Consider the following 11,099-nt stretch of genomic DNA (forward strand, 5'->3'; position numbering starts at 1 on the left):
GTTTTTTGATAGGGCAATGTATCAGGATGTATCAGTATCTTTGTATTTTTTTGATAAAATTTGACTTAATTTTCTGCCTGAAAGAAACATAAATTGTACCGGTAAATCAAAATCATATCTTTTCACAATTTTTTTCCCAATACATTCTGATGCAATGTGAAACCTTTGGGATGAAGGGAATTATGCAATAAATGGGATATTCCTCTATAACTGACTTGTCGTGGGCTTCAGATGTTTTCTTTTCTAGCATTGAGATGACCTTGTTTATGGATTGTAGCGGGAAATCGTTCTGGACTGTTAATTCGTTTTTCGGCACTTTGATATCCGACTGTAAATGTTCGTTGCTGGAGCAAATTGTCTTCACTGAATGATAGAGAGTTTTTATTACGCCTAATTTTTGTGAAGGATCGAGGTAAGAGTTCCAGGGTAAGTGTAAGCCAGTATGGGTGATTTCGTGATAGATGGAGGTGTGGAAAGTTTTGTTCTGTCTTTTGACAAGAACATTCAGGAATGGAAGTGTGTAATTTTCTTCATATTCAATCATAAATTGGATATCAGGATGGATTAGGTTCAGGTATGGTAAAAACTTTTCAATGGATGATGAATCCTGGAATCCAGAAAAAATATCATCCACATATCTTACCCAGAAAATAGGTGGATGAAGGAAAGTTGAAATAGCTTGGTGTTAAATTCTAATCATAAAAAGGTTTGCGAGAACGGGGGCAATAGAATTTCCTATGCTTAATCCTTTTATTTTATTGTAATTGAGGCTTTGAAGTTACGAAATATAGACAGTTTTACAAAATTTCAGAAGAGAGTAAACATCTTGGAGAGGGGTCGTTACCGAAACATTCGAGAGCATGATTGATGGCTTCAGAAACAGGTATTTGTGTAAATAAACTTTTTACATCAAAACTGACAAGAACAGAAAGTAGGTTGAAATGTTTAAATTTGTTGACAAATTCTATGGAGTTTTTTATAAAAGACGAGGCACTGCTGACATAAAGAGAAAATATCCACGCTAGATATTTGCCTAAGTTGAAATTAAATGCCCCAAAGGCTGATACAATAGGTCTTAGAGGATAAATAGGTTTATGAGCCTTAGGAAGACTGTAGATTTGTGGGGTACACGAGTCAGATGGTCTGAGAAAATTATATAGCGGATCAGTAAGAGACTTGGACTTTTTTAGTTTAATGAAAATAAGCATAGTTTCTTTTCACGGGTAGGTGTTACGTTTTCGCTCAGGAATTCAAAATGATTCTTGTCACGTAAAATTTCATTTATCAAGTTTACTTTTAAATAGTGAATGGTATTATTGTAAGTCGATCATTTAAAATTAAACAGCTAAAATGGGACACAGTTAAAAAATAAAAACATCAACAAAACATTCTAAAACACCCGAGCTTTTATACACAAGATGTAACAACAACTCGAAGAGGGATGTAAATATAGATTCCTCACGTTTCTCTACTAGAAAGATTACGGCAAAACATCCCTCAACTAGATTAACATGTACAATAAGGCAACATTTAATTTTTGAGGAACATGTGTGTGAAACTGTTGTACATGAAAATCCATTCGAGAATATATAAAAGACTTACCAAAAATAATATGTTTAATTTCCTATTTCATATTGAAAAGACCGAAGCACATAGTCTTGCTTTTCTATCAGATAAGTCTCAAATCTTACCTTTCTACAACCTAAATACACTGTTTTGCTTTCTTACCAGCTGAGCATTAATTCTTGCTTTTTTCAGCTCCAAACACAATGTCTTGCATTTCAATCGAGCATCAAATTTTGATTTTCTAAGCTATAACTACACTGTCTTGCTTTTCAACCAACTAAGTGTAAAATTTTGCTTTTTTAAGCTCTAAATACACTGTCTTGTTTTTCAACCAGCTGAGTGTCAAAATCTTATTTTCTAAGATCTAAACAAGTTGTCTTTCTTTTCTACCAACCAAGTACATCAGAACTTTCCTACTTAAGAAGTGAATGATGTAACAACTGCACAAAGAGGGCCGCAAAACTAGACTCTTCATACATCTTGATGAAATGGATTTCAGGGAAATGTTCATGAACTACATTACTATGAATAATGAGGGAACATTTTATTTTTGAGGAACAAACATTATTGCCACATCTGAGATGATAAGAAACCACAAACAGTTCGTATATATATATATATATATGACTTGACAAAAAAAAATGTTTGTTTTTCTAAATGTCACATCTTGCTGCTTTTCTAAGATCTAAACACATTGTCTTGTTGTTTTTTTATAAGCTAAATATCAAATTTTATTTTCCTACTAGCTTTGCATTAAATGTGGATCAATAAATTCAACAGTAAACTTACTGTCCATTTGCATAAGGTACTCTTGTTTGCATGTCTGAGTATGTCATTGATATGGCTATACATCAGTCTAGAACCTCGTACTCTTTCATTGAAAAGCTGGAGTACTGCTAAACTTAGTGTCTGCACTATATTACACCTGTGTAAGGTAGACAAACACAGGCATTTCTCTTCAATATTAATATCCAGGTTGAATAATTGGGCTGGAACATTTCTGTTTTAAAATAAGAATCAAACATTTTAAAAATGTTTTTAACTTAATGACTACATATTTGAAAGTAATGGTTATGTGTATTATAAAATACCCACACAAGAAAAATTATAAACTAAAATGTTTTTATTGTATCCATTATATTTTAAAAAATCTGATGCAAAAATTCAGTGTAAAAATATGAATTAACAATTCTCAAAACATTTCTTAACCACTTATAGAAAAGAAAACTATCAACTCTTTATTTAAAGGGAAAATTCAAAAGACACATTAAAGACCATATGTTCAGTTTCTACTATTTGTTTTTACCTTTTAATCTTTGAAAGCTTTTCAACTGTTGGATTAAAATATATTTATAAGAGACATCATTTAATGAACTGTTTCATGAAAAGGCTACCTTAAATCATTTAAGCATATAATACTTAGCTAAATACATACTATAACTTTACCATAGATTTATCTTCAATATGAATAACAAACAGTTTTTTATAATTTCTAATTTCAAATATTAAAACAACTAAAAATGTTTGCATTCAAATAAAACAAACAAATAAGAGCTTGGATAATCAGGAATTTAGTTGGCTTGGATATTATTTCAAAATAAAGAAACAACCACCTCTATCTCAAATAGGACTTGAGACTTATAACATAGGAAAAGGTTAAGCAATAAGGAAAAACTCTAGCTGCACATAAATATAATTTATTTATTCATTCAACCTTTAAGGTCCATCAATATTTGATTTCTAACCTAATTTTCAAGATGTTCAACAATGTTAATAAGTATCCATGATCTCTGTTTGCAACAAACTCTCCAGCATTTGACAGACCTGTCACCAAAGCAACAAACATTTCAGGAATGTTGTCTTGGGGAAGAAGAGAGACCAGTGCTGAGGCTGACACTGTTCTGATGGTCCAAACTGGACTCTCAAGAAGCCTCTGCAACAAGGGTATAAACTGGGAAACTTGAGAACTATAAAACAGAAACAGTATTCTTACACATTACAAATAGCTTTAGTGTACACTGAAAAAAATTTTTAAAATGTTACATAATGATTTTTTCTGTGATCCAAAAAAACAAATTTGGCTTTACCATGCATATCTAGAATTAATGAACAGCCTTTTTTATTCAAAAATAAACTAAACAATATTACTGTATTTAATAAAGATTGTGCTTGTCTAATTGTGGTAACCATGGCTCTGTTACCATTAACTTATAACTAAAGTAGGCTTAGGAACAAACTGGTCTGCAGTAAATTCATTTATGATAAGGTATTGTAAGGAGTTTCAGTTTTTATTTTCTTTTTACTCATTAAACAATATTAATAAACCTTTAGAAATTTTTCATGAAAAGAAGTTTATTTTTAACACTATTAGCACTGAAAAAAGTTATCCTATTTTAAAAAATTATGTAAACCTTCATACAAACTGGTAATCAGCTTACTACTGTTTCTCTTGAAAACCCTGGTCTGCAGAAAATCGGGAGAGAAAAGTAAGCAATGGAACCAAGCTGGGATGTACAGATCCCTGGTGGTGACTCATTACAGCATGCTGTAGAGTGCTCAACAAATAGTCATGCAATCGAGGGTATCGAGTAAACACATCAACAACACTACCAACATTCCGCTCAGCATCAACACCTTTCTTCTGTCCAAGTAAACGAGAAACAGCAGCACCTAAAACCACAACTTATAATTACACATAATTATTGATGTAAACTGCTTACATTACACAACATTCATAATATATATTTCTTTTACAACTATAATTTAAAGATAACAGAAAACTAAATGTTATAAATGCTAGTTAAATACTGTGGCTTAGTATTTACAACAAAACCATCCTGAAACCCATAGAGGATAGTGCAAAAGTAGTTACATATATTTTGTTTTCTGTTTAACAATAAACATAAGACAAGCAACAACAAAAGTCTTTGGTATTCACTCTTTGTTACATAGTACATTTTAAAAAATTAACAATTACCAAGATAAGGTCAGCAAACATAATTAAAAGTTATTTGAACTAATAAATGCAGTCATAATGCATAACTATAATTTTATAGAAACACTCTCAGCTGTAGTATGTGTATCTAGCAAATTGCTTATCAAAAGAATAGACAGAGAAGTGTATTTAGTAAGATGCAATAGATTTCATAATCTCCTAGGCTAAAAAAACATTAGAACGTGACCCCCCTCCAAAAAAATAATTGTTTTGAATTTTGGATGTATTTATAATCATAAAAAAGTTTAGTACAAACTAAATAAATCTGCCTTGTACCACTCACAGTGTATTAACAGTATGTAGTGTTTATATATATATATCTTCATAGTGTAATAGAAGTATGAAGTTTTCTAAATAACTCGTGTTGCTATTAATCATACTTTATATTTATTTAAAGAAATCACAGCTTTTTTTGGTGTTTTTCTTTCTGAAAATTTTGTTTATTTGTAGGATGTAAAGTATACTAAGCTTAAGTATCATTGTCAAGTACAAAATCAATTGAAACTTTGTACAAGTAGATTTTTCAGAAATAACAAACAAAAATCCAATGACAAGCTGCAATTTCTTTAAATACCTGTCAGAGATGCAGGTTGGCCTGGCGGTAGAGTTCTGGAGTTCGAAGCTGACAACTCAAGTTCAAATTTTTACAATATCACAAAACAATTCAGGCTGTGAGTGTGTTATAAAAGTGGATTGTAGGTAGTAGGATGTTGCTAACTGGCTGCCTTTCCTCAAGTCAGTAGTTCAAAATTAGGGATGGTGGAAGATAGCCTAGTAGCTTAGCCACATATATAAAATATAAATATTTATATTTCTCAATATTTATTTTCTAAGTTTTATTTTTTTCTTAATCTGATGATTGTACTTGTTTCTTATTACTCAATATAACATCGGGCAGACAAATTTATCAGCTAGAGAACAAAAGTAAAGTTTTACTTCCTAAACAAGTCAAATATCATGACCTGAGAAGCAAAGACCTGCAAACATTTGTAGTCGAATTAGCATCTTTATTGCAGCAGTACTTCTTTAACTACAGGATTTCTAGAACAGCACAAAATAATTCTAATTACTGACACTGAAATCTACAAATCCACTTGTCTTAGGCCTAACATTAGTTAAGCCTATATTAAGTATGCAATAAACACTGTAATTTATGTATGTTTTTTGCTTTAGCTTGGTTAGGGCTAAAGTTCACCATACTTAACACTATCAATAAATAAACTTATAATGGTAATGTATGACCTGATGTCAGATCTTTTTAAAACATTGATATGTTTTAAATATGTTGTCATACAAAATGTCTATTAAAGTATACTTACATCTGTATTTTGTTTACATCCATTGAAATAAAGTACATGTGCATTTACATAGTAAGATGCATGCTCATTGTCAGGACAGTCAAAAACTGAGTATTATTATAACAGATTATACTGTCACAAAAAGATGGACTTAGGTAGTTAGCTTGATAAGCCTTCTAGTGACTCAGTGGTAAGTAGTTCAAAATTGGAGATTTGAAAGATAACCTTGTAGCTATGCCATAAATATAAAATCTATCAACAGTAGGAAGCATAAAAAATTTGTTATATATATATATTGACTCATAGTTCAGATTTTATATCAAAATTTACAAAGTAAAAGAAAATTAACTAGGTGTGTAAGTTTTACTCAACCATGGGAAATACATAAAAATTCACACAATTTTAGTATTATTAATACATACTATACTTATTGTCACCATTTACATAAAATAAAAATATGCAGGCTTTGTAGTGCTGTATTGTAGGGGTGTTTTCTTTGTAGTTCCCATCAATAACAATGTTGTAGATGTAACATGATATTGTGTCACTAATTATATAATAATAAGAATCAAATAACTTACTAAAAATTTTATACAATGTTATGTCTCTGGTCGTTTGTTAATTTCCTGTAAAAATTCTTCCCGAGAAACTTCAGTGATACAAGTCCTTTCTTAAATAAAACTAGTTTATTCTTTCTCAATACAACTTTGCAATACACTTAATTTCCAGTCACTTTAACTTAAACACACACTATAATTCACAACGATTCACGCACTTTACTTACGATGTGACTTGATTATCTGTCTCCCTATCTCTCTGTCTGCCATCCAATTAATTATCTCGCTTTATTTGCCGCGCTTATATACAAGACTAGAGGGCATCTAGAATGCACTCGCCTCTTCACGAACCTTCTAGACACTTATCACAAGTTACCAGCATCACGTGACCTCTGCTGTCGTAACATTAATGATGACATTTGGTTTAGATTAACAAAATTAATAGAAAATGAAAAGTGGTCTGCAAAAAAAGGGCAATATATGTCCATAAAAGAAAATAAATAAACAATAGGGAAAAATTCTATGCTAAGCATATCTATGTGTTACTTGTAAGTAAAAAAAAATATGTTTACACTAAGCAAATAATGATTAAAGGACAAACACAAGTCCCTTTTATTAGAGAAAATAATAATAAACAATCTGAAATATTCCAATATTCACTTATTTGTAATCCAGTTCATGTTACTGGTTATTTGAAATTATTATCTGTCCTGATATTCTGAAGCAATTTTTTAATAGATCGTACCATAAAGCTGAAGAGCTCCATTTCTAACTCCCCAGGAGTGAGAAGAAAATCCATCAATGCAAGTGGGAATTATTTCATCTAAAAATGTTAGGATATGTTTAGAAAGGCTGGCATTGCTGACGAGTTCTCGGAGAATGTGTAATGCTTGAGCCTGGGGAAGATCAGCACACTGATTCACAGAAGCTGGAAGCGGATGATGGATTATCCTGAATAACTCACACAGAGTATAGTCCAATAGCTTATGCTGCAATAAATTATTTTACATTAATAAAAAATTGTAAGCAAGTAGACAATTTAATTTTATATTTCTTTCTTTTTTAATGTTAGTTTCATCAACAACTTTGGTTAATGTATAATATTTTTATTTTGGTTATTTTTAAATTTTTTATTGTATATGTATTGTTTTATTATGAGGATTATTCTGCATTATGAACATAATAAATAGATTTAGGACTAAAATCTCCTAAGTTGGCCAAACCTTGTAAAATATCACTGGGATTATGGCAAAAAATATTGATAACAGCAGGGGAATGCAACTGATCAATTACTGCATGCTAATCTTTATAAGTTTTATTAATATGACACTACATACTCCTAGTTAAACTAGTGTATTAAATTAACTACACAGTTTATTACATTACTTTTTAGTTCTGATCTATGTTGATAGCTTGCTTTGATCAGATGTTATTCATTAATCTTACATTCAAAACACCATAAGAAGATTAAAACATACAATGAATATATTGCTGGAATAAATTTTATTAGCTCTTCAAGGTGTTTATATCCTGTATTAGAAATTATTTGTTTACGTATGATTTCTACGTATGTTGATCGTTTAACAATTAGAATGTAATATACCTAACATGCTCATTACTCAAGCTCATACAGTCACTTTTATCAAACTTTTCAGATAAAAATGCTAGGACATTAATTCATTTCCATTACTTCACACACACACACACACACACACAAAGATGGTTGAGTAGCAGCTAACAGGATAAAAGAAAGCTATTTTTTTTTGTTCCAAATTACCCAGAATTCATGATATATATTCAACTTAAACTAGCAATTAAATGTATGACCTGTTTAACACCTCTATGGTAAAAATATACTGTTTAATAAGAAAGTGAAAATGTAATCATTAAACAGTGAAGATATAGCTTCAGGTATACTGAAATCTATGCATAGGAAAAGGGAAATTTTTTATAGGGATACTGTCTTAAAGAAATGCAAGAAAATATGCAAAAAAATCTATCATACGTGTTGGGAATCTGGTTCGCTTGTGACTACAGCTTGGACAAGAAGGGAAATTCCAGCTGATCGCCGAGTTGTAGAATAGTTTACAGCAGTTTTCATTATACCGACGTAAACCTGAAAATGGCAGAAACAAAGTAAGGATAATGGTATGTACTTTGAATTACAGCAGAAACAGTTCGTAGAGGGTTAATATACTGTAACACTTAAAATTAGTGGAGGCTTTTAACAAAAAAAGTCACACAGACACTGTTCAAACAGTTTATAGTTTTCAAAAGTGAAAAATTGCTCTCACATTTTACAGGCTCAGTCCTAACAACCAGATTCCATATCAGGATATAATGCCACTTGTGACTGGATTCTGTTTTTATATTTTTATCATTAACCTGATCTAACCTACTTAGTTTGTAATTTTTACATTTTACTGACTTTTATTACAATAAAATAAACATACGTAAAAAACAAGAAATTCAGTACTTACATTGGGCTCATTATTTTGATTTCAGTCTGCCTATTTTTTTTGTAATGATGATACTGGTATAATAAGTAACTTTTATTTATTTGAAATATGAACTTAAGAAACCAAATAATAATAATACCTACAAGGTATTAAATGCCCTATAACTAGTATAATTTAAATGGGTTTTTAACTAAAGCATAATTGCCTTAAAATAATCCCCTTAGCTGATCGATCTGAAATTAGCGATAGCAGCTTGTTCATGAACCTGTTGGCAAAATAACTAAAATCTCTACTGGGTATGAAGTAGCACTATAAGTATTTGATAAATCAAAAACTTGTCTATTGGTTACAAATGATATAATAAGAAACATCAGAGAATTATTGGCAATTTGTGAAAGTGTGATAGAAGAGCACGGCAAATGGATTGAACTTTCTGGTTTATATCTTCATAAACAAGGATGAAGGCTATAAAAATGAGACTAAGCATTAATAATGCCTATAACATAATAAGCAATTTATGTTAAACTCAGAACATCATAGAGAGATGATGAAAAAATAGAGAATGGGCAAGTCGGACCAAACAAATATCACATTACACGTTACATTTAAAAATTACCTTTTGGTATTAAAACTTATATAATATTACAATTTGATTTATCAACTATGTTTTGATGCCAAGATTAATGTATAATATTTTATAATAAAATGGTTTAATTACATTTTGAATGTAACTCTGAAAAAAAGTTGTGATATGCACATTTTTACCAACCCGCAGCAAGAGAGTTAATTTGAATCTTCATTTCAGAGTATTTAATTTCGCAAAGATTGACAAAGCCATTCCAATTCTTTTCCTCTCTTTAAACTCAACACTAAAGTTACTTATTCACTGGGAAATTAATGAAATGTTATATGATACAGATTGGGTTTCACCCATCATTTGTTGATGATAATACACGAGTAATATAAGAATAGACAAAGGAATACAGAGAAATGGAGTGTAAAAGTGTCATCAATACATATAATCATTGATAACAAAACTACCAAAAAAATCAGAAAAGTTGTTAGTAAAATGCAGTTACTACAACAGCAGTGCTTGAAACTTGAATTTTGAATAGGTGGGTATTGTCATAAGACTAGTATCAGGTTCATTACATTTTTAAACACTACATTATTAGTTTAGTTCCTTAGGAATTTTCAAGAATTAGAAAAGGGTATAACAATAGTATTCCAACAATACTATATTTGTCATATCCATTGCTGATGACACATTTCACTCAATCCAGAGCTCTTCAGGCCGGCTGGGATAGAACACACAAAGTAATGGTCAGAACACTATTTATATAAGTCATTTGTTACAACAACAATAGTTATGTTGTGTATGCCTTTTACAAGCCAGCAAGGAATGATTACAATTTTACTTGTCATAAGACATAAGTATTAGGCCTATTACATTTCTTTGCTGTCTTGTAAAAGATGTACACACCATAACAATAGCTCGGTCTTGCAGGAAAATTTAAACTTTGCTAAAGTTCAAAAAGAATAAAGCAACTAATAAGGCCATTATTTCTCAACTTCTTTTTTAAGCTTATAAAACACATTATTTTTTGTTAAATAGCCTCCCAAAGAATAACATTACCCTTCTCATTACATCTACATTAACAACAGTGACAAAACGAATTGAAGGCAAGTCTACCCACATACACACCCTCTAGCCTCATTACTGTGCAGATGTTTAAAGTCCTGTGTAAGATTTCCATCTGTAAGTTCTCACTGGTGATTATTTTTTATCTCCATTAAAAAGTGAACAAAAGACAATATCAAGGCTCGTAATGAACATGCGCATAAATAGTTTCAGGTATAATAATGTTTTTATACAACATATACCACAATAGTTTATTATAAGGAAACAGTAAAAGGTGTATAAATATATTTAATACAAGTACATGCTGACCCACCTGCCAAAAACATACATGCTGAACCACAACACATTTAATAGAGAAATTATATTACCATCACAATCTATTACAACATTCAATAGAAAAATTATATTAACATAACCTAGTACAACATTTAATAGAGAAATTATATTGTCAACACAACCTACAACATTTAATAGAGAAATTATATTACCATCACAATCTATTACAACATTCAATAGAGAAATTATATTAACATAACCTAGTACAACATTTAATAGAGAAATTATATTAAAATTACCTAGTAC

General features: G+C 30.4%; 1 protein-coding gene across 2 annotated transcripts in view; it reads right to left on the bottom strand.

Annotated features, from left to right (window-relative positions):
- The window catches only part of LOC106471816 (thyroid adenoma-associated protein-like), a 65,544-nt gene that overhangs the window by 15,513 nt on the left and 38,932 nt on the right, over positions 1-11,099 (bottom strand). For both annotated transcript variants that reach the window (XM_022400421.1, XM_022400423.1), the window contains 5 exons: positions 8,422-8,532; positions 7,162-7,405; positions 4,005-4,236; positions 3,312-3,533; positions 2,356-2,566 (listed from right to left, as the gene is read on the bottom strand). In XM_022400421.1, the coding sequence (XP_022256129.1) occupies positions 2,356-2,566; positions 3,312-3,533; positions 4,005-4,236; positions 7,162-7,405; positions 8,422-8,532 (1,020 nt within the window). The remainder of the gene's footprint in view (positions 1-2,355; positions 2,567-3,311; positions 3,534-4,004; positions 4,237-7,161; positions 7,406-8,421; positions 8,533-11,099) is intronic.

This window comes from Limulus polyphemus, unplaced genomic scaffold (assembly GCF_000517525.1).
Source record: "Limulus polyphemus unplaced genomic scaffold, Limulus_polyphemus-2.1.2 Scaffold4878, whole genome shotgun sequence".
NCBI classification, from domain to species: Eukaryota; Metazoa; Arthropoda; class Merostomata; order Xiphosura; family Limulidae; genus Limulus; species Limulus polyphemus.